We start from the raw sequence: 25,929 nt of genomic DNA, 5'->3' as shown, positions 1-25,929 counted from the left end.
AAATCGTATTGTCTATTAAGTCTCTAGGTTGCGTGCAGCTACAATACTTCAGGACAAATCAATTTCTGGGAATCAAGTTAGATTCCAAACTTTCCTGATACGATCACGCAGATGCCAAAATCAAGAAGACCACCTGCGTGCTATGGGCCCCAATGGTATCAATTGGTATCGCCAAATGCGTAGTGGTCGCATCAATGAAGGATTTGCTGGGCAAGTGGACCCACCGAAAATGGCTTGAGTCCCCTGGTATGCGACCTTATCAAAATTTTTTTAATAAGTCGAGTGTTTCATAAGATATTTAATTAAAATTTGGTGTGAGGGGGTTTTTTGAAACGAGAAATTGAAATCCGTTCACGATTTGCGATACCTCGCAGAGAGCGCCACCTGTGGTATATTGCATGTGTTAAAAATGCCAAAACTTTTTTGTACCCCTGTATAATAAAGTTCTAGTAAAAAATTATAATTATCCAATCTTTTCTTGTAAAAAAAGTATTCTTAGTAAATGTCGGCCTGAGAATCCGTTTATTAGATAAAGAAAAAAAGACATGAAAACAATTGCTAGGGTACATGGTTATGACAATAGGATTATTGATAGGCTAGTTCCAACACCAGAATCTATACTGTTTGAACACCTTTTACAAAAAACCCCCCAGAGAAAGTGGACTTGGAGAAGCCCGGATGGACAAATAAAAAACGAAATAGACTATATATTTTCCACCAGACGAGACATATGCCAAGATGCGTCTGTCTTAAACTATTTTGATATAGGCAGCGACCACCGATTGGTCCGAACAAGATTGCTAATCAACACTAAAGCTGAAAGGAAAAAGATGGTTCAAAAAGGAAACTATCCAACCACTGAAACATTGATGTCAAAGGTAGACGAATACTAAACTATTCTAGAAGCCAAACTGCAAAACTTAAATTACCTGAAGAAAATGGAACTGGACGAGCTATCAACAACCATAACGAGCAGTATCCAGGTAGCAACAAAGAAAATTTGCTGTAAGTACAAAGTAAAAAAACCATCCAAACTAAGCCCAAACACACTGAAGCTAATAAACCAAAGGAAAAGAACTGCCAGAGGCTCAAATGAATACAGGGAGATATGTAGGACAATAAACAGAGAATGTTGAAAAGACCTAAGATCTCATAATAATCAGCTAATAGAAAGAGCTATTGAAAAAAACTCAAACATGAAAGTACTCAGGTCAAATATGTCTGGAGGAAGGAAAACACTTTTTAAAATAAAAAATAAAAATGGGGAAACGGTTACAGATAGACAAGGTGTAATAAATGTCATTCAAGACTTCTACAAGGACTTGTGTACATCAACCCTGCCTAAACCAAACATCGCCTGGCAAGAAATTCGGAACGTTGGATCCGAAGATATACCAGAATTAAATAGAAGCGAACTAAGAAAGGCCCTGAAACAAATGAAAAATAGGAAAGCACCTGGAGAAGACCGCGTTACCGCTGAGATGCTAAAAATGGGAGGAGCAGCGCTTGAGCATGCCCTTTGTCTCCTTTTAAACAAATGTATTAGCGAAGAGAAAATACCGGAATCTTGGCAAAATGCTGAGGTTGTTTTAATCTTCAAAAAAGGGGACAACACCAATATTGCAAACTATCGACTGATCAGTCTTCTTTCACACTTGTACAAGCTTCTCACAAAAGTTTTGACCAACCGGCTGACAAATAAACTTGACTTCTATCAACCAGTCGAGCAAGCAGGATTCAGGAAGGAATTTAGTACAAATGACCATCTACAAACCGTCCGTACTCTAATAGAGAAATGCTCCGAGTATAACATAACTCTGCACATGGCGTTCGTCGATTACGAGAAGGCGTTCGATTCTGTCGAGACCTGGGCTGTCCTGAACGCAATGGACGAGGCAAGAATTGACACAAGATACTCCAAACTTATAAAACACATCTACGACAACGCTACACTACAAGTGACCAAGAAGCATCAACAAATAAGATCAAGATAGAAAAGGGGGTCCGCCAAGGAGATACCATATCCCATAAGCTCTTCACGATGGCACTGGAAAGCTCGTTTAAAAAGCTGCCATGGGGAAATAAAGGTATCAACGTAGATGGAGCTCGACTAAGTCACCTTCGATTTGCTGATGATATTGTTGTCATTAGTGATGACATCAACGAGCTAAAAGATATGTTGGAAGAACTGCAAGAAACATCAAAACAAATCGGACTCGAGATGAATCTAAACAAAACCAAAATAATGACCAACGAACAAACAGTAATAACTATAGAAGGCCACGCTCTCGAAAACGTCGAGGAATACATATACCTGGGCCACGCTGTCAGACTGGGAAAACAAAACCAAACAGCCGAAATATCCCGGAGAACAAGACTTAGCTGGGCAGCATTCGGAAGACTAGGATACATTTTAAAATCCCAATTAATCTTAAGCGGAAAGTCTACGAGGCTTGCATATTACCCGTTACAACGTATGGACTCGAGACGATGACACTGACAAAGAGGAGCGCAGAAAGACTCAGAACAACCCAGAGAGCCATGGAGTGCGCCATGCTGGGAACTAGCTTAAGAGACCACATTAGAAACGATGAGATTCGAAAAAGGACAAAGGTAACGGATGTTATGAGAAGAGTAGCCGAACTAAAATGGAGATGGGCAGGTCACGTTGCAAGGCAAGACCCATCTAGATGGACTAAGAAAATCATGCAATGGCGCCCAAGAGCCACAAAAAGAAATGCGGGAAGACCACCAACGCGGTGGCGGGACGACATCCAACGAATAGCAGGGAGAAACTGGCTCCAAACTGCCTTAGATAGACAAACATGGAAAGCACTTGAAGAGGCCTACATTCAAGAGTGGATAGATACAGGCTAGAGAAGAAGAGTTCGAAGAACAAAGTTTAAAATTAATCTTAAAAACTCTACTATAGTTTAAAAAAGTTGAAAATAAGCAAACTTTCGTTGAAATGAAAATAAGCAATACCACATCATCCTATTTTAACAAAAGGCTTTGATAGGGTTTTTAAGGACTTCGAAAGAAATAATTTTAACCAATGAAAAATAGGTGATCTATAAAATTAATTATAATGATTGTGATAAAAAGTACACAGGCCTAACAAGAAGATATAAAGAAGATCTAACATGTAAAGATCAGACTTACCATCACAAAGGACAAATCTTTGATCAGCGAGAGTTTAAATTAATTTTGAAAAAAACGTTAACGCTGTTTGGCCGAAACAGAGGAATTCAAGGCCTTGCTCAATGAGTACCAATTGCTTTACCTCAATTCCCAGCTGACAAAAGACCAGTAATTTCTAAAAGAATGGTTGTGATGTGGACGAAAACTAGACTGCGTATCATTTTTAATTAAAACAAATCCTATGCTATTTCTTTAAGATATATATTTAAAACAAACTTATTTATAATTTATCAAATAATATAGATTTTAACTTTTATCATAGCATTAAATACTCAAACATTTTCCAAAAAATAAAATTAAACCCAATGTAATTTCTGTTGAAAATAATGGAGATATAAAAGTATGTCGGCTATAGAATTGTTAATCAAATTTTTTTGATCCTGCATTTCAGAAGCAGTGATTAAAGACCTATATTTTTAGTGTTTTCTTGAAGAGGGATGTTTACATCCTATTATAAGATGAAATATATAATATAAAAGAATATCTTAATATTTGAACTGATAGGTATCACCAGTCAGATTATAAATGAACTAGTATTAAACAAGTTTATTTTGTTAAAGTGTTTATAATGGAGGATTGATATTTATATTGGTTACACCTTTTTAATTTTCCGAGCTTATTGCCGTAACGTTGCCTATCCAATAACAAAATTATACATAAAATCTTCCCTAAAAAGTAATTTAGAGGATCTAAAATATGCGTAGTAAATTTTAATTTAAGCCTTTGTTTTTTAAAAATAACCTTAATAAGGTTGAAAATGATTATATTTGATAAAGAGTTTATTACAAGTTCTAACATATCTAGATGATTTCCCAAAGCCCTAAACATTCAAGAATGCTCGTGACTACTTCCACAGCCAACCAGAATAATGTTGTTCCGCAATTGGCTAACAAAGGTATTAAAATGAAATATTGAAATTAAATACATTTGAATCAATTTTGAAACATCTTAGTGTACCGGGGGATTCATAATTTATAACAATTTAAAGAAGTAAAATATTGGAAATTTGGATAATACAATTTAAATAATAAATAAATAATATGACCAACAATATTGTTAATAATAGCTCGACACCTATATGGAATACTCCGAGTTAAATTTTCAAATGCCGTTTTGCTCAATTTGCAGTCATGGTTCTTGCTTATAGTTAGTCAATTCTTTCCTTATTTCAAAAACCATTCCTTGATTTAAATCACCACTTTTCAACATTTCTCTAGCATGCTTGATAGGATTTAAGGTTTAATGCTCCAAACGGTTTCTAGCAATTATTACAATATGTGAATGTGCATTGTCGCGCCTAAGTACAAATTTTTACCAAATTCTGTAACGGGTCAATAAATAATGGATTTCAACATTTTATCTCGATATTCGCTTGTTATTAGCCTACAATGGACTAGATTAGACTATTGAAACTTCAGCTTAAACCATCAAAGTTTCGCCTTGGTACCCATTAACTTCTTAAATGGTATGCAAGCGAGATGCGTTGTCAGATATTCGTTACTTCCTCAGCATTCTTAAATTAAAACGTAAAACTAGTCGCCGAACCAAATCCGTAAAAAGTCTTTTTCATGGTCTTGGTAATTCTGATGTTCTTTGGCCCATCTTAGTCTTCTTGCGATTTACATGCGAAATCTCTAACGGACATGAATATTGTTTTCATGTCAACTATTCCGTATTGTTTGAGCAGTGACAATATCGCTATAAACTTTTTGAAGCTCGCTTGCTTAGCTAATTGGTGGTATTAAGGTTTCGAAATTCGTGAAATTGAATAAACTTTTAATGTATAAGTTTGGTTGCTTGTATTTTACCAGTACGTCTTCCTCTTTCTGTTGCGTCACGCATATCTTAAACAAATTCTCACTACACTGAAAGCAAAAAATGTACTGAATACATTTGTCAGTTTGCCAAAGACAAGACACAAAGAATCAACAAGAATAACTTAATATAATGTATATGAGGACCTGGATAGGATAATGATACAACTTATGTATCCCAATTCAAATTGTCGAAATAATTACCAAAAATAGTTGTTAAAAATCTTTTAAGGGTTGTCTTGCTTTCTTTTAATTATAATAGAATTATGGAGTCGCTTTAATTCATACCATCGAATTAGGAGCAGCTAGCTATGCAGTACATTTCAAATTTAATATATATGTATAAATTATAATTACTTATATTAACTTATTATATTAATAATACAATTTTAATTACTTAAAACGTGACTTAAAAAGATATTTGGAACTTAAAAAAAATTGTTTACATCCCATAAAACCGAAATTCGTTTGTACGTACTACGAACAGGTTATATCTTTGACCTCTTATTTAAAAGAAGGCAAAAGGAAAGGTTACTATGCAAATACAATTATCCTTCTCGTAAAGCGCAACAAACGCAAAATGGAAATGTATGAAAGAGATGGTTAGCATAAGACATAATATATTTACTTTTTAACAGATAAAAATATGGAAGATGCACCTGTATTATTAAATACCGCTGATAATACCTGGAAATATGACAACTTTCTGATGACGATGATGTTTAAATTATGAAAAACTGTGCCTTATTTATGGCCTAGTTAAACATAGTCGGAAAGTTGTCATATTTTTAAAAGCTTCCGACGTTGTTTTATAAAGTAGTTTATACTTCTTGCATTCAGAGCTATAATTTTTCAGGTTAATAATTTAAATGTTTTAGTTGTATTGCTAACCATCTCTCTCATACCTTCCCATTATTGACTTTCATATTTATTGCGTTTAATAACACGTATTGTTTTATGTCAAACTTAATCAACTTTTATGTTACCCTATTTCAAAGAAGAAGAAGGCTTTTTCTTTTACATTCCCTTTGCCTACTCAAAATTTGACTAAAATCTTCACGAAAGCCTGATTGAGAGTGTAGAATTATACTATAAGTATTTGGAAGAAACCATTTTTGGTTTTACATTAATCCAGTACCCAAGTAACAATTTGCAGTTGAGATTACTCCTATTTTCACTAGTTGCAACGTTGTTTTCAGTGCAAAATTTAGTTAGTTTTGCAACGACGTTTATTTTCGACCAAACTTCGACGTATTGCACCTGTATCGCAACTGTAGTAAAACTCTGCTGTTTTTACAACGTATTTTTTTACTATAGATGGTAGCAGTAGTAATTTACACTTAAAACAACGACGTGCAGACGTGTATAATTTTTAGAATCAAAAACTCAGTAAGAACAACGTTACCTCATCGTTAGCGAATGGGCATTACATTGTCTGATCGTCTGTGTTAAGCATTTTTTGCTGTAGAGGGAGTTTTTTGACATGTTAAAAGTTTTAGGAAGAAGATGAAAGACAAAGGTAAAGAGAATGAGAGAAAGAAAAAATATTCAATTCGACATAACCTACTTAATCTATATTTTTATAATTAATTTTTTGCTTGGAATTATTGGGATTTATTATTTTTGTTTTGCTTTAAAAAATTAAGAGATATAAGGACTTTACATATTCTGCAACTTATTACAGACGCAAAAAAAACTTGCAATGGAAGCAAAAATGCCTATAACTAGCTTATCTGAAGTTGATATGGATTATGTAAAATCAATGGAAGTGCTGCCTACTGGAGTTATCTATTAGTTTATAGTTAAAAAACTAATTAATTTTTCTGTCGTTATGGCGTCCATCCGTTCAAAAATCACTAACTCTAAAAACGTTGCAGAAGCGTTTAGAACGTTAACGGGTAGTCACTGCGTAACGTTGAGACAACCAAAAAAATCTCTTTCAAATTTGTGTAAAACGGGGTTGTCTCTACGTTTAGGACAACGTAACAATACAACGTTGCGTTGTTATTTGTAAATTGGGTGCCTAAAACATTAACACGAAAAAGTATTTAAAAAAATATGCAGATTGTCTTTAAGAAGTGCTTAATAAAAAAGCAGATTTAATTATCTTTCCCAAGTTTCCAAATTTTCATCACATTTTTGTTAAAAGCGTCCCTGATGGTCAGCTAAAACCGCCATAAGTGGGATCTTTTAGGTACTAAAATATCGTATTTAAAAGCCATCAGACGACCCTTTAATTCTCCTTCGTAAAACATATATTTGTCGGTTTTACTCATAAAGTGGGGACTACGGTATTAAAGACAACCGAAATAAATATTTTTCAAGGTTGGTTAGCTAAAAGCTGTTACATATTAATATACATTGCTGACCGATTATATGAGCGTATTTACTACGTTCATATGAATATCATTTTAAGTACACTGAATATACTATACATTTTTAAAAACGAATTAATACGTTAATTATATATGTTTATCCGAAGAAAACATAAAAATTGAAACCAAATAGAAAACTTTAACGATATAACTTTTTGATTTAAGCTTAAAATTAACATCTTTACCGCCTTGGAACATAGCGGGATAAATGGCTATTAAAATTGTCTACATACCATAAACACCCAGTCCATATTAAAGTGCATACATTATGCAAAACAGTATATCAAAAGCGTAGGGCTAAAAGAAAATGTAATAGATGTTTTTTAATGCCTTATATGCCTTATTTAAACTTGCATTGTTTTAAGCAATCCCGCTTTTTTGCCGAGACTGTGCATGTTAACAAGATTGGACGGTGATGAGTTTTGCAATTTTGCAGTGTACTTTTTATTCCGCTTATAACACTTATAAACTACGTTTTTATATATGTGTATTTTAAATATTGATGGCTTTGATTTCTGAAAATTAACGGAAACCCGTAAAAATTACGTTACCTAAAAGTATAAATTTCAAAAGATCCGGGTCATAAGGCATAGTTTTTAGTTAGTTTAAATATAATATTTAGTTAATACTTTCATTCATAATTTGTCAAAATTTTAATATCATTTTAATGAATATAAGGAATACCATTAAATCAAGCGCTTAAATATTTTGCTTGAATCATTGTATTAAAAAAAATACCAACGACAAACAAGAAATCACAATATAATTCAAATAGTTTTAAAAATTTATTTTTCAGTTTCCCTAGCGTAGTTGTTAGGAATCCAATTTGCATGTAAAAGGTTCCGGGTTTAAATCCGCTCAATAAATTAAATTTATTTATTTTTAACCTTAGATGAGGCAAAAAGAAAATGTCGTTTTATAAATTTCTGCTTAGCTTGTATTTCGGGGTAGGGAAGGAACCCGAAGATCCTTATATTTACAAACGCAAGCCATGAAGTAATTTAGGTCAAGCAGAGAGAATAGCTAAGCGAAGAGAATTTTAAAAAATCATACAAAAACTAAATTTAATATAATGTGTAAGATTTGTCATGCCTTAAAATATAAAACTATTAAATCCTTATTACGCTTTATTTTATATTAGACATCTATACTATTATATTAGACATACTTATTTATTATTAGAAATCTTCTTTAAAAACAGAGCTAGCCTTCAATCGGTTGCCAGCGACTGAAAAAGTAGACAAAAAAATGAGAAGATATTTACAAGTATAGTTGTAATCCCAGTTGTAATATACAGATCGTGTTATCGTGGGCTACGTATTTCCCAAAATAATGGCAACACCGCTTAGTTACGGCTTGCAGGCGGCGGAATTTTTCGTTTTTATTTTTGAACCGGTCAACGAGTCAGCAGACCTCACTTTGCTGTGTTACTGAACGTTGCATTAATAATTTTTGAGCGTTATTTTCGTGTTTTTTTCACTATGGCTGTTTATACCCCTTCCGAAAGAGTTCAACTAATTAAATGGTTTTATGGAGGCAATTCGGCAGTACAATGTATAGAGATTTGTTTTCAGCGACATTTGAGAATAGACCGATTCCTTGTGCAAAAACGGTTTTAAATGTGGTTACAAATTTTGAGACATCTTTTTGTCTTCAAGATTGTAAAAAATGCCACACAAAACGTCAAGAACCACCTGTTGAAGTGGTCCAGGATATAGAACGGTGGGAAGAAATGGTTTGCAGTACCCTAGAACTTGATTCGACACGGTCCACTAGAAGTGTTGGAGAGGAACTGGAGGAATGAGCAATAAAACTGTTGCTCGTATCTGGAAAAAATATGGGTATAAATGTTTCAAGTATTCAGAAACTCAGGAAATATTTTCTGAAGACCAGTGGCGAAGAATGGAATTTTGTAAAACCATGATGGAAAAGGCAAATGAAAACGAATATTCTAAAAAAAATATTTTATTTTCTGATGAATCTTCTTTTCCATTACATGTCAAACACAATCTTTCCATTGTTCGTTATTGGTCTCAGGAAAACGAGCACAGAAGTTTTCAGTTTCGTACCCAGTATCCTCAGAAATTGAATGTTTGGGCAGGTATTTTGGGCGACAATGTTATAGGGCCATTTTTTATAGATGGCATTTTAAACGCCCAAAAGTACCTTGGGTTGCTGCAAAACCAAGTTCTTCCTGCCATTCAAATCCTACCTGATGTAGACCTGGGATCGGTTTATTTTCAGCAAGATGGCTGTCCTGCTCATAAGGCGGCTAGGGTAAAAGAGTTTTTAACAAATACTTTTCCTTACCGCCTTATTAGTGGGACTGGCGATATTAAATGGCCTCCTAGATCTCGAGATTTGTCTCCAAATGACTTTTATCTGTGTGGTTACCTTAAGCAGACCTTTTACAAGCATGAATTTAGTAGACCAACAAATTTAGAGGAGTTTTACCTGAAACTCTTTTGGAGGTGCGAAATAGCTTTTACGATAGGTCAAGTTTTTGTTTAGCGAAAGAAGGCGGTTTATTTGAGTCTTTTATTTAAAAAATGATACATTGTTAAGTTTATTTATTACAGTTTTATTTCTGATTTTTTATTATATTTTTAACAGAGTTGATATTTTATTTTTTATTAGAATAACGCTTTAATTTTCATTATGCAAAACACAGCATATTAAACATTTTAAGATTACAATTCTATGCGGGTTTTACACATTGTCATGTCTGTAAAACCCGCATTAGAATAAATATTTTAAAAATGCTTGGATTTTCGCGTAATATTTTGGGAAATTTTGTCGCCAAACGACGCATCTCCCACGAAAGTCAGATGTTTAATCCCGTCCTCGGGCCGGCCGGGGCGGTGCTCTGTCGCAGGCACTCGTACACGCGCGACGTTGCAAAATTTCGCCTCTATGCGGTTTCCTATAAGTAACGAACGAAAACACTATCTGTATAAGCAAAAGTTATAAAGAAATAAAACCATGTGCTTTTTGCAAAATACGTCGTAAAAAGTTAGAAGGAAAAAATTGATGAAGGCAAATGAAAACTCTTTCATAAAAAAGTTTTCTCAAGACTTAAACCTCTTTAAAGTAAAAAAGTGGACAAGAACGTGAAACAATAAAAGCACTAAATTTCAAAACACTAAGAAGATAGATTAATGAATATGATGTGCAAGAATTATATAAAACAAACAATAACCATGCGTCCGTGAAAATATAAACTATAAAATATAAAAACTTGATAAAAACAAAACAAGTTAGTGAAAACAATCAACGAAGCTAATTTACAAGTACTTATCGAAAATCATTTTATATTGATCGAGGATAAGAAAAACCTAATTTGTAACCTATATATAAACAAAAGCAATTTACGAAATAAAATTAATCATTTACTAATTAAACATATATTGCTTAACAAAAATTAAGAAGTATTGTCTGAATAAAACTAACTGTAAATAAAACACTAAATGCAAAGGATTTTTGCAGTTTTGGGGAATAAACAGATATTCTAACTGAAAGTAAAAGATTAGATAGAAAGAAAAAATAATGATAACTTAAGGAATAGGACATACACTAAATACAAAATGAATGTAACAAAAATCAATTTTAAAACTCAAAGAGCAAACTGAAGACAACAACAATATTTCCAAAAATTATTTCACGAAAAGCAAGGAGAAGTCGGAAAAAAACAGGTCAACAATTATTTTTGTAAAAAAAATAAAACAGAAACACGAAAATAATACTAAAGAAATAGTAGTTAATAAAAACAGGTTGTGACAATGCAGAAATGACAAAAGAAATAAATTTGCATTTTTTTAGTGTACGTGAAAAAACCAAATTTTTTGTCACTTAACTTTCCATGCTAATAGGGTAAGGTATTACATAGCATGTGCTTCGCTAATGTTGGTGCTATGTTTTTTTCTCTTCATGCTGCCTGTTAGCTCCTATTTATTTTTTCTTTTTTTTTTACTTTCACTACCTGTATATATATTTTTATGAAGAATATATCTTCTATAGTTTACTTTAATAACCACATGCTGGTGAATGATGAATATAAGTCGTTTCGGGGTAGAGAACTTCTTTAGCCGTTGACCGTTGGAGGAAAAAATTGATAATCAGTAATCTATTTTCAATCTACATCTGTTTTTTTCAAAGATTTGCGGATTTGCTGCAAGATCTCTGAAAATTAAGGGAGGTAGTTTATGGTATGTTTATATATATTTTGGTCTAGAGAAACTATTGTTTTATTCATAATGGTGAGCATAACTTTAAATTCCTTAGTAATTATCATTAATCTCTAATTGTAGTATGTAATTATTTTGGTAAATTCTTTCGCTTTTCTTTACGCGAATGTATCAGTGGTTCGATCAATAACTCAGTTTTTGAAAAAAAAATATTTTGGATTCTTAGGTTATGATCTTTAACTACTAAACCCTGTCTATAAATTATTCATTGAACACTTCTCGTCAAATACCATCATACACAACATCAATTTATTAGATTTCTATTGTTCTCTTGCGTTCTTCTAAAATAGATGCAGATTTAGTTTTATAAAATTTGAGTCGCTCGAGCTAAGCAAAAATCTAATAATATTAAGTCCGGAGATCGAGTTGGCCATTCCGCAAGGCGAAAGTTAATTCAGCGACCCATAGAATTACGATGTAAATAGTTTAAAATACAGATAGTGTTTTCGTTCGTTACATATAGGAAACCGCATAGAGGCGAAATTTTCGAAAGTCGCGCGTGTACGAGTGCCTGCGACAGAGCACCGCCCCGGCCGGCCCGAGGACGGGATTAGTAAACATCTGACTTTCGTGGGAGCTGCGTCGTTCGGCGACAATATGTCCCAAAATATAACTGGATCCCAGGCGGAAATCCAGGCATTTTTAAAATATTTATTCTAATGCGGGTTTTACAGACATGACAATGTGTAAAACCCGCATAGAATTGTAATCTTAAAATGTTTATTATGCTGTGTTTTGCATAATGAAAATTAAAGCGTTATTCTAATAAAAAATAAAATATCAACTCTGATAAAAATATAATAAAAAATCAGAAATAAAACTCTAATAAACAAACTTAACAACATATCATTTTTTAAATAAAAGGCTCAAATAAACCGCCTTCTTTCGCTAAACAAAAACTTAATCTATCGTAAAAGCTATTTCGCACCTCCAAAAGAGTTTCAGGTAAAATGGAATTGGCACCTTTGACAATTTTATTTCGCAACTCCTCTAAATTTGTTGGCCTACTAAATTCATGCTTGTAAATGGTCTGCTTAAGGTAACCCCACAGATAAAAGTCATTTGGAGACAAATCTGGAGATCTGGGAGGCCATTTAATATCGCCAGTCCCACTAATAAGGTGGTTAGGAAAAGTATACGTTAAAAATTCTTTTACCCTAGCCGCGTTATGAGCAGGACAGCCATCTTGCTGAAAATAAACCGATCCCAGGTCTACTTGTTTTTGCAGCAACTCAAGGTACTTTGGGCGTTTAAAGTGCCATCAATAAAAAATGGCCCTATAACATTGTCGCCCAAAATACCTGCCCAAACATTAAATTTCTGAGGATACTGGGAACGAAACTGAAAACGGAAACTGAAGGATTGTGTTTGCCATGTAATGGAAAAGAAAATTCATCAAAAAACAAAATATTTTTAAAAAAATATTTGTTTTCGTTTGCCTTTTCCATCATGGTTTCACAAAATTCCATTCTTCACCACTGGTTTTCAGGAAATATTTCCTGAGTTTATTGAATACTTGAAACATTTGTACCCATATTTTTTCCAGATACGAGCAACAGTTTTATTGTTCATTCCCAGTTCCTCTCCAACACTTCTAGTGGACGGTGTCGAATCAAGTTCTAGGGTACTGCAAACCATTTCTTCCCGCCGTTCTATATCCTGGACCACTTCAACAGGTGGTTCTTGACGTTTTCTGTGGCATTTTTTATAATCTTGAAGACAAAAAGATGTCTCAAAATTTGTAACCACATTTAAAACCGTTTTTGCACAAGGAATCGGTCTATTCTCAAATGTCACTGAAAACAAATCTCTACATTGTACTGCCGAATTGCCTCCATAAAACCATTTAATTAATTGAACTCTTTCGGAAGGGGTATACACATCCATAGTGAAAAAAACACGATAATAACGCTCAAAAATTATTAATGCAACGTGCACACAGCAAAGTGAGGTCTGCTGACTCCCGGTTCAAAAAATAAAAACGATAAATTCCGCCGCCTGCAACCGCAACCAAGCGGTGTTGCCATTATTTTGGGTAATACGTAGCTCACGATAATACGATCTGTATATCTCGCTTAATGCAGTAGAGCACTATTTCCATATTGGATTCATTGAGGTTAGTTTCAATAATTTCAATTTAATTTAATCAGAAAAGAAAAGCACTGTACATGTAATATTAGTTCCGAAACTCGATATAAATGGTAAGTAAACAAGTGGTAATTTTTCTAAATGTTTTTGATTAATTAGTTATGGTATACAAGTGGTATAAACTGAAAAGTTTTTAATTCAATGTTTATATAGGATTAATTAATCGTCAATAAATTATGATAAATACAAGAATATTAGACATGTGAGGTCCCTTGTTGGCTCATTCATACTTGTATGCTGATAATAAATAAATAAATTATTTAATTAAATATAATTCGTGTGGATTGGATATTAAATCAGATTTTATTACGCGAATACATTATTCAATTGATTTTATTAGTTGCACGCGTAATATATATTTACTTTTAATACTTAATTACTGTAAAACAAATTTGTACTTTCTATGAAATAAACGAGTTTTTTAACAAAAAATTCTGAATTGTTTCTGTATTTTTAGAAATTTTATAAGAACTAAAAAATATGAAAAAATCCAGATTCAAGACCATTCCATTGGAACATTTAATAAGTGTTCATGATATTTGTTTACTCATACCTGATTTTTTTTTAAATAATTCTTTACAGTCACATAATATTTAATTAAACAGGTACCTAAATCCTGTAAGATAGTCTTTAGCCAATTACCACTGTTGACCATATGGAACGATCTTAAAATGGTGGCTAGAGTTAACCTAATTCCATTATCAAGGAATGTTTACCATTAATTTCTCAGTAGCCCTAGAACTGGGTTACAACTTAGCCTCTATAGCTGTGTATCCATGCCACAGAAAATAAATTACGCTTCCATAATGAAATAATTGTCAATTACAAGAGAACCATTAATGGTCGATATAACACTCATATGGTTAGGCTTATAAAAACAGATAAGCACAACAAAGACATTCAGCATTTCCAGTTCTCCATTACTCGGCTAACGAAATATGTGATTTTTCTAAGAACATTTTACTAGCTTCTGTACATATTATTCTAAATTTATCATGAAAAATAATAAATTTTGTTTATTATTATTATTACTGGTAAGGTCACTTTAGCTCAGTTTTCATTTTGATGCAACAGTAATCAATAAAAAACTTAACAAAAGAACAAAAGAGACATTTAATATTTTCCTGGTAGTCTGTCCCTGACAAAATCATTTAGCAGGAACTTGCGTTGATAAGTATTAATCTGATTGTTCTGCTTCCTTACTTATGAAGTATTTTAAAGAGCTTATCCTGTTATCATTTTATTATCCGTAACAACGTTCTTTCTTCAATCCATAGTGCGTATGATTTTTTTGTTTAGGAATAAGCTAAAGTCTACACAAGTAGGGAGATTTGTTGTCCAAGCGTAATAAGTAATATTTCAAAAATGATTAAAAATTTTATAGTAAGAGGTCGTCTCGTTGCTGAACCAAAATCAGGGATCAAAAAACTCACTAAAAGAGTACAAAATATTATGAAAAGGATTTCTCCTACTGATTCGAATTTTTTTTTTCAGGGTTCATTTAGAATATGACTTTTGAATTAGAATTTAGGGTTGCAGTAACGAAACCTTTAAAATCGAAGGGCACCTTGTAGATTTCTCGCAGTCCCTTAACCCAAAATAACAAGTTTCCTTCTCTGTCGCCGTATCTGAATCCAATTAAGAATCTATGGAACTTCGAACATACAGTAATGGCCAAAAGTAGATAGACAAATTTAAAAAATAACCAATACTCTTTTTTTTCGAAATATTTTTTTTAAATTACAAACTAAACCATCTACAATATTACTATTTTGTAAAATACCCATTATTGTCTATTACAGCCTAACATCTACGTGGCATTGATTCAATAAGATTGTCTATGAGTTTAAAACCAATATTTTTCCATTTCTGTTGCAACCGTTCGAATAATTCACCTTTATTTGAATAGTTTGTATCCCTAATATCAGGATCTACAATTTCCCATAAATTTTCGGTGGGATTAAGATCGGGTGACTGGGATGGCCATTTTAAAACTGGTATTTTTTCTTCTTCGAAAATTGCTTCATAATTTTGGAGGAATGCTTCGGGTTATTATCTTGCTGGAATCTCAATGGTAAATTGTCTTCGACATAGGGCAACATAACATCTCTGAGAATATCCCTGTACATATACCTGTCCATTATGCCCGCTATGCGATGTAACTGGCCCATTCCATAACCTGAAAAGCAACCCCAAACCATCACTGATCCACCTCCATGCTTAACTGTGGGTTTTGTGTACTTGGGATTCAAACGCTGGTCAGAAGGACGTCTAACATATTAAATTCCATCGGAATTAAACAAATTAAACTTCGATTTGCCGCTCCAGCAAACACGTTTCCATTCATACTTTGTCCAGTGTATATGTTGGGCAAATTCCAATCGGGCTAAGCGATTTTTTTGAAAGCAATGGTTTTTTTGCTGGCCTACGTGCAAATAGATTCTTTCTACCAACCTTCGTCTTACACTCCTTGAGGACACATTACAAATCCCTAGAGCCTGTAATTCTATCTGAATTTGACGAGAAGTCATGAAAGGGTTATTCTGGCTAATTTGTTTTAATTTGCGTACAGCTCTAATGTCCATTTTTTTTGGTCGACCAGATTTATTTTTTGGCTCTAATGATCCTGTCCTTTCATATCTTTTGATAATTGCCCAAACTGCTTTTCTTTTAACATCAAATCTACGAGCAATATCAATTTGACGATCACCCGCGCGATATGCATTAATAATGCGTTGTTTTAAATCAAGAGAGAATCTAATTCCGCATGGCATGTTGCACCTTGAGTTAAAGAGAAGCAATACTATACTAATTTTATTTTATAAATATCTAGACAAAAAATAATTCCAAAATTGTTTTTGTCTATCTACTTTTGACCAGCTATATTTAAATTATTGCTTTATCTGATAGCAAGCATAATATTTAACTGAAATTTATTGGTATCTTTTTATAGAGCGTCTTACCAATAACAATAATTTAAAATGTAGGGGACCTGTGGGTAAATCTTTAAAAAATTATATGAAAATATTACATTGTCTATCTACTTTTGGCCACTACTGTATGTATTAAACAAAAATCAATTAATTAAAGATGATGGGCAAGTGATTTACCAAAGCCATAAAATATATTCACAGACACACACACATATACACCAATTATTTAATAGCTAAAAATAAGTGGAACGCAGAAAATATTTACTTACTTTCAATTGCTACTTTTATTTAGCTTTCTTTTAATTTGGCCATTAATCTTGATTTTTTTTATATGTTATTTTTAATTATAGTGTCATAAACCAATGAAATTTCATTGTCACATTGTCATTCATCACTTTTTACAAAAAATCTATAAATCAGAAAATTATTAAACTTTAATACATAAATTAATATTACAAACAAAAGAATATTGCAAATTTAAAGTAGAAGTTAACTAGGTACATATACATCCGTAAAGTAACGAATAAATTCAATAAAAATGAAATGGACCGTTTCTAAAAAAAATGCCCGAACCCGTCAATTTTAATATTGGGTTTAGAATTTTTCTACGTGGAGATTAAATATACAGGGTAACTCAAAAAGAAGATATGACGTCATCAATATGTTTTTTAAGTGGAAACAGAACGAATGAAAATTTGAATCAGAAAAAACGCATTTTTTTTACAAAGGATATGGTACAAATGAATAGTGGTTACATAAGCAATTTTAAACGCAAAATGATGATAAATTAGATATTGGTATCTTTTTAAATGTTGTTGTCATTATCAAAAAGTGAATGTATTTTCATGCATTTGCAAGTGATGTTTATTCTTTTTAAGAGGCGAAAGCAGTGTCATTCTGCGTTTTATTAGTAACTACACTTTATTACCTGCTGTTATTGTATGAAATATAAGAAAATTAACCGAACGTGAAAGAATCGATATCTTGTACATGATTGGTTTCGGAGATATATCGCGTACTCAAAAGGAGGTGGTTCAGTTGTTTAATGCAACTCATCCTGATCGGTCGCCTATTAGCCAAAGCATAGTAAGCAGAGTTAAAGCAAAGTTTTGTGAATTCGGGCTTGTTCGGAATACTCAAAAAGTTGGTCGAGCTTCAATAACTGAAGAAGATGAGTTAAAATGAGCTAATAATGGTCCAAGATAATCCCAAAGCCACAATCACAGACACGGCTTCTAATATTAATTTATCAAGATCTACTGTGCATATAGTATTGAAAAAAGCAAAGTTCCACCCTTATAAAATATTCTTACTGCAAGAGCTATCGGAATGCAACAATTGTGTAATGATAACGATAATTTTGTAAGACGGATATTTTTTGACGAAGCAACGCTTATTCTAAACAGCCAGAATTGCTGATACACAGAATATAATACACAACACCGTTAAAAAATCAATGTGTGGTGCAGTATAGTGGAAGGAAGATTTTTAGGATCTTTCTTTTTTGATGACACTCTCACTGGTGAGAGGTATTTGGACTTTTTTTTTAATGATCTTATCCCCGCTCTGATAACTTTGTATTGGGATTTGGAAAAACCCACATGCACCAACGGGATCTTTTTTTCAGCAAGATGGAGCCTCGCCACACTATGCTTTACCCGTTCGCAATTATCTAGATGAAGTTTTTCTAAATCGTTGGATCGGTAGACGAGGGTTCATTGAATGACCATCCAGATCGCCAGATTTAACTTCCGTCGATTAATTTTTATGGGAATACTTAAAAAGTAAAGTGTATGTCACTAAACCAGCGAGTTTAGAAGATTTAAAAGAACAAATACTCCAGGAAATTGGAAATATTATTCTAGACAACATTCAAAAACAATTCTCAAATTCTCTTGGTTATTTTCAGCTTGTTAACGGTGCTCAATTCGAACATTTAATTTAGATAGGTATTTCTTTAATTTTACATTTTATCATGATTTTTCGTTCAAAATTTCTTTTTTATTGAATTTATTTGCTACTTTACGGATGCACTGTATAGTACGAAATGCATTTATTTTTTTTTATAGATAAAAATAATATACTATAAGCTCATTTGTCCTTTTATAGAAAACACATCGTCATTTATTTGTTAACCGTTGCCCAGCGAACGGCGAAACTGAATCATTTAATAAACAACCAATATTTAATATTATTCAAATCTAAAGAGTAAAAATATTATAAATGCAGTTAGTCAAAATGCCTAATAATAAACAACAATTATAACTCGTAAATTCATAAAATCAAATCAGCATTCAACATCGACTAGGCAAAATTGAAAATATTCTAGTCGTTTTCCACTAAAACGTCTCTTACAGCCGCAAATATTTTAAAATTACAAACCAATCATTTTAACTATAGAAACGGTCCAATTTGCGTTCCCTTAATCAGAAGGGAAATGAATAAAATTAGTATCAGACAGAAAATTACGATCAGAATTGAGTTTTTTGTCAAATAACTGTTGTGTTTTTTTCGTATTTTCTTGGTTGTATTTACTGAAATTATTTCGACAGCAATTAGCGATTTTCTCAAAAGCACATATAATATAAGAAAGTACTTTAAAATAGATTGCATTGAAATTTTATTTTCTAGATCTTGTTTTTCTAAATTGTTTTATCATATTCCTGTTTTTTTAATTTTTTGATAATTTTGTCCTAATTCATGGTTTCATAATTTCCTAATTCATCCCTTCACATTTTAATTTATGAAATTTAGTCTTTTTGAAAAATGTTTGATATCAAAAAGATATATTATCAAGAAATCAATGCTAATAGAAACTGCTGTTCTAACTTCTCTACGTCTTTTGTTGAAAAATTTGGCTTGATGTTTTAAAGATCCCTCCCAGACAGTGAAAATTTATTAACAAAAATTAATTTTAAATAGCATAAGCTTCTATAAAATATAAAACTAATATCTGATCTGTTAAAATTTAAGAAAAAAATAAATTGTCTATTATAAAACCATTTGCAATTATAAATATAATATTATCTCAATCCAGAATTAATGACCCCGGCGGGATAAAGCTACGGATCAGTATGAAAACGGTCTGAATAATTTTTTTTACAATAATTAATATTCCGATTTCGAATAATTTCCTGCTAAAAATATAGTGACAGTTTTTTGTGACGCAGAAATAAAAATGCTTCGAAAAATTCTATTTTTTTAATATTTCGAAGACCTATAGTAATTTTCATATAAATATAATAGCCATGCCTTAAAGTAAATTACCTTACCAAAAAGGTCAGGAGATTTAGGAAGTTTTGGAAACCCTGGTACACTATTTGGTTTAACAGAAGGGAAAATAGTTGGTAATGGCATCATAGGAATATCCGGCACCACATCACCACCACTTCCAGTTTTGACGATATTAAAAACACAAAAAACTAAAAGACACACCGACATAAACATTATTCGAATCACCGTAAATAATTGTCACACATTACAAAAATACGCGCGTATAATTTCCCGAGCCGGAGCGCCTCTCGATCCCGACTTGCGCTACCGAATGGAGTGTTCCCTCTGGCACACTCGCCGGAGTCCCGAAGTCTTCTGATTTCTGATTTCTGCCGGGTGCGATACGGGATGCGACGGACCCAACCAGTTCCTGTTTTACAAAACCACGGCGCAATTAACAATTACTTTCTTTTTGTAGATATGCAAACAACCACCACCAGTCTTATCTTGTTTTGTTTAATGGCTACAGGTTATCATCGCAACCTTCACGAAAAATGCATTTATTTTGGAGAATTGCATTTTAGTTTTTGAGTATTATCAATAATTAGTATTTAAAGTAGACTTTACCTATTACCTTTTAAGAGGCATTTACTACCCTATTGACATTTGATAGTTTTAAACCATGTCTTTATCTGATGTGCTTTTCAGGTCCTTCCTTAGTCACGGTGCATAATGCGGTTTAATACATTTTTATCGAAAAAATTACTTTTTTTTTAAATTTTTTTGATGAGCAACTATAGTTTAAATTGTTTTTATACAGGGTGTTTGCGAAAGGTTAGGAATGTCGAAACTGGAGATACTAGAATTAATATAAGCCATAGTCTGAAAATTACTAACTCGATTATTTTAATTCCTGTAAAGACAATTTAGACTATGCTATCGTAATAAAAGGCAACCATTTCCAACAACTCACGGTATTTGCACAGTTTAAAAACCAAATCTCTGATTTATAGAGGTAAAATCCACAAAATGCAATCAATGATTACTCTTAATAAAATGGAAATATGAAATATAGTTACACTTTAACTTCAATTATAACTTATGTTTTGCTCCAATTATACAGAATGTCAAAAAAAAGAGACAAAACAGTCCAGAAATCTTCAAAAATAAATTGTTTAGCCAAAAAAAACCGAACACGCTAAATTTAATATTGAGGGGGATATTTATTCATAGAAAATGCATTTCTCTGACGTCATATCCTTACCCTCCAACGCACACATGTCAATTTTTTTAAATAGGAACAGAGGTCAAGTAATACCTTGAATTAAAGGTAATTTTATTCTGTACTTAGCCTTGTTTTTATTTTTTTTTATTTTATCAATTCGTTTTCAAGAATCATGAATAAACATGGCTAATGACATTATTTAAAAGTTTAAATCTAGCAATTTTGTTGCTTGCATAAATTTTGTTTCTCTTTTAGTTATTCGGGTCATCCGGGTATCCATCGATAAAAAAAATATAATTCCGAAAAATCAAGTTATTTTGATAAAACGTCAAAATATGCAATATTTCGACACATTTGTTGGTTTATTTATTCTTATTTTAATATCGAGACTTTATTAAAGTAAGTATTAACAACAGTAACACAAAGTATTTGTTTAGTCTAACCCTGACGATATTGATAACAATGGTTTGTACTCTGCAAGAAAGAAGTTGAGTTGATGCGTCTTTATTATCAACAAAATACGAGCAGCAGCACGTGCTTTTAATGGTAGTCATTTGGATAAAAGGGTAAATCATCCTTATGTAATGGATTTGATGAGGAACTTTTAAGAAATAGAGGCAGTTCAAAACAGAAAAAATTAAATAGCAGAAATAATAGTGTTATGTTGAGATAGACCCTAACACATCTGTTCTAAAATTTGCTATTGCATCTGGCGTATCTAAAAGTGCCGTTCACAAAATTTCAAAATGAGAAAAATATTATGGCTACAAAATTAATCTAGTACATGAGCCTAATTAAGATGATTTTGATCGTCGCATACAATTTTGTGAGTACTCTAGTGATGGAGATATGGAGATGGATACTAGATATGGAGAAGTCACCAGACACAACTTTCGATACTGGACCGATACTTATCCTCATTTATTTCGAGAAACACAAACGCAGTGACCTTAAAAACTCAATGTATGGACTATCCTGGGACATCATATTGTTGGACGTTTTTTTATTATTAAAAATCTTAATGCTGAAAATTACTTAAAACTTTTGCCGGATGCCATCAATCCCAGAATAACTTAAGTTACTTAAACAAGATAATAACCTTTTAGAAAAGTAACTGATGCTTTAATAAGATGGGCGTCACCACATTATTTGCCTTTTTTTGAACAACGAATTTCCGGGACGATGGATTGGCCGGAAAGGTACCATAGAATGGCCTGCTAGATCTCCCGGTTCTTGCACGTTTATTTTTTTTTAAGTCATCTAAAAACCAAAGTCTTTGCCACAAAACCTAACTTTCTTAAAGATCTTCAAAATAGAATTGTTAACGAATGTCAGTTAATAAAACCCAAAATGTTCGCTAATGTGCGCAGATGTTCTGAACAACAATTGTATTTTTGTATAGAGGTCAACGAAGATCACTTTTAACATTTATTAAAATAGATGTTCGACTTTTTATTTTTTAATTCATAAAAAGGTCTTTTTTTATTGACATTTATTCATATTTCTTGAGAACTAATTGTCAAAAAATTTTAAAAAGTCAATGAGAACTGGCTCAATTTGAAGAGACTGCGTAATCACACGTTGTCAGCTATTAGAAAAGTAAAAAAACGTTCATTTAGATTCTATTTTTAGACAGAATAATCCTCAAAACATGTGGATTAATTTAAAAGAATTTAATATATGCAAAAATTAGAACAACGGCATTCATCTACGGCGGTCACCTGTCAAATCCCAATGACATTAATATCTTTATTTCAATTTTTTTTTAGGAAGTTATGTTATGTTGACAGGGTTAATTACTATATACAAAATATACTTAAAGGAATTTTGAATTTTTTCTTTCAGCTTACAACTGTAGAAAAAATAGAAGAGATTCTTTTACAATTGCAATATTAAGACAGAAATAACGGGATCAGATAAAATATCTCCTATAATAGTTACATATTGCAGCCCATTTATTGACAAATATATATGTCGCTTCATAAATTGCTGTATTGAAACTCATTATTTCCCTAATCAATGGAAAATTTCCATCGGAAAGCCGCTTTTAAATGTCGCTAATTCTGTATCATTTAATGACCTCCCAATAGTAAGTATTTCGCCTGCATTATCCAAAATTTGCGAAAAAGTTTTATATGGCCAAATGTATTAATATATTACAAAAATATTGTAATATATTATTCTAGCTCAGATTGTTTGAGGGCCCCAATTTAGGTTATTTAGGTTATATTCTTGTAAATCTCTCTATCTTATATTTTCTAGAATTTGTATCCTTGCTTATTTTGACTGTCAGTATTCTCTTAAAATTGTTGGTTTTCATGGGACAAAAGAATCTACAAAATTCTAAAAAAATAATCAATATATTAGTTGTTCCAAACCTTTCTAAGGTATTTGGTATTATTAATCAAAGTTTGCTAGTGACAAAGTTCATTCATTATCTTCATGTCAACTTATTAAATCTTATTTGAGCAACAGATTTCAAATAGTTTTTGTAAATGGGGCACAATCTAATCAAGCTGAATTTTTTTTCGCAGAGTTCTGTTTTGGGACAATAGTGTACATAACGATCTGTCAACTGACTATGGCCCTTGATTATTATTGTTAATATTATAACTACGGAATAAGCAAAATTGTACACGAACAGGGGTGTTTATAACTAGTGTCAACGAGCTGTTAGGTGAAGTGCTGAATTTTGAATTATGCACAAGTTATGGATTAAATTTTTGTGCACATTTTTTTAATTCATAGCTGTATGAGTGGTTTACTTTCTCGGCTTCAGATACTTTAATTCATGTTTTAAAGCGTCATAGTAATAAGTGAAAACGAGACAAATTATTTGCAGGTATATATTTTATTTTTAGATCCAGTAAGCTGAATATGATTTGAAACACGGCTATTAGATGACGCCTAAGTTCATTTTGAAACAAAGGCGGAAATAAATATTTTAGCACTGATTACGGATGAACCTACTTCTAATCAAAATCCATATTGGATTGCATATGTGACCTAATATTCATTTACTTTTTTCTCACGGTATAATCTCGTGGGGAAACATGGTCTATATTATTGAAATATTGATTAGACTGTGCGGAAAAAAAATGTTTTTTAGTATGCAAATTAGCATTAAATATACTTGTGCAAAAACCTTTATTGATAATTTAAAACCTTCTTTTGCAAGTTAACCCTTTTTTTTCAAGTCAGTCTATTCTTGTGCTAAAAATTTAAATATGCCCAATTCGTTTTATTACCGGTGTTTCTTCATCACGTAAAATATTTTACAATATTAACTGTATTCCATTCATAATTTCGCTCCTATTTTATATTAATTTTATATTATTGAAACAACCTCCATCAGCTAACAAGAATCTTATGTTTGGGCTGAAATATTAATGAGCATATTTGACCAATAAGCATAAAACAAAAGTGCCTATAAAAAAGTATATTGATCAAGTAATCTAAAGTGGAGGATAGTCTTCGGCTTTTTTGGTACCTAGGAAAGGAAAACTAAAAATATGCGATAATACGTCAAGTTTATTTTTAAGGAAATGTTGATCTGCTGGTTTATAATATTAAATTTTTTAAGAACCTTAAGATTTTAAATTAAAAGGGGGGCTAAACAATAGCCAATGTAAAAAATCGTTCAACTACCTTTTCAATAATTTTAAATTATTAAAATGACATCACAAGGTATTTTTGAAACCTAAATTTATTTGCAGTTTTAATTATTCAATCAGTTGGCGCCGATACAATTACAAAGACCATAAAGAAGGGTGGTTCATATCATATGAGGTCAATCATTGATACCAGAACAGCTCTAATATAAATAACTATTTATTTTTATGAATAGATTTAGATTTGGAAAATGTAAAAAAAATATATTTCAGTTCCACAACAATATTTGCCAAAGTCCCTTATTATATAAGAAATAGAATAGTATAGAGATGTATTACCTTAACTGACCAACATTGACTATATAACTATTTTAGTAGACAAGACTTATAGGCAAACAATTAATTAATCGATCTTGAATATCACACACATAAAAATTTGTGAAACAGGTGCAATGAAAAATACATTAAATATAAAGGCTTAAGAATACAGACAAAAGTTACAACAGGCAGTGGCATAAATGGTAACTTTTCTCGCTTTAATCGCCGCAAACGTACATATTATATACTCGTAAGCCAACATTCCGGCAGTTTCATTTTCGATTGAGAGAATTGCAAGGTTTGTTAACCTAGCTTGATCTCAAATAAGATTTAATTAATTTGAGTTTGCTGAATGATCTTTCACAGAAAGCAACTCAAATAGGTAGAGTTAGTAATATTTGCAAAGCTGTCGCTAATGTTTTATAAGCTTCGGGTCCCATCGACAAAATATATAAGAAAAGCTGGTCAGGCAAAAATACAAATTGCACTTTTTTTTCTTCGTTTTTGTTTTAAATAAAACTAGGACGTCTTGAATATCGTTGAACAAGTCTTCCTTGTTCGAGTTATCTGGAAAAAATTCGGCAAGAATCTGACATTGTTCTTCTATTTTAAGAAATTGCTTATATAAATGTATTTTTATATGAATCGCTAGGAAGTTAATATAATTAGTTTATTTTTCAGTCACGAAGAGAACCAAAACGTTCTTCGAACTTCTGCTGCAAGTGTCACGTTTCTTCTTCTAATTTTAATTCAGCATCTTCAGATGTTTCTCTTGGCATATTTCGCTTTCTTTAAATTCTCATGACGGTACTCACTCCCTACTCGTTACATTTTTCTATAGCTTTGC

The 25,929-nt window shown here is 32.0% G+C and overlaps 1 protein-coding gene across 1 annotated transcript in view; it reads right to left on the bottom strand.

Annotated features, from left to right (window-relative positions):
• The window catches only part of LOC126749218 (uncharacterized), a 504,530-nt gene extending 484,265 nt beyond the window's left edge, over positions 1-20,265 (bottom strand). The window contains exon 1 of the mRNA XM_050458903.1: positions 19,988-20,265. Coding sequence (XP_050314860.1) covers positions 19,988-20,162 — 175 coding nt within the window. The 5' untranslated portion in view covers positions 20,163-20,265. The remainder of the gene's footprint in view (positions 1-19,987) is intronic.
• Positions 20,266-25,929: the final 5,664 nt, after the last annotated feature.

The sequence above is a fragment of the Anthonomus grandis genome, chromosome 22, assembly GCF_022605725.1.
Source record: "Anthonomus grandis grandis chromosome 22, icAntGran1.3, whole genome shotgun sequence".
NCBI classification, from domain to species: domain Eukaryota; kingdom Metazoa; phylum Arthropoda; class Insecta; order Coleoptera; family Curculionidae; genus Anthonomus; species Anthonomus grandis.
Note: the sequence above shows the minus strand (reverse complement) of the source record. Positions and strands in the feature narration are given on the sequence as shown.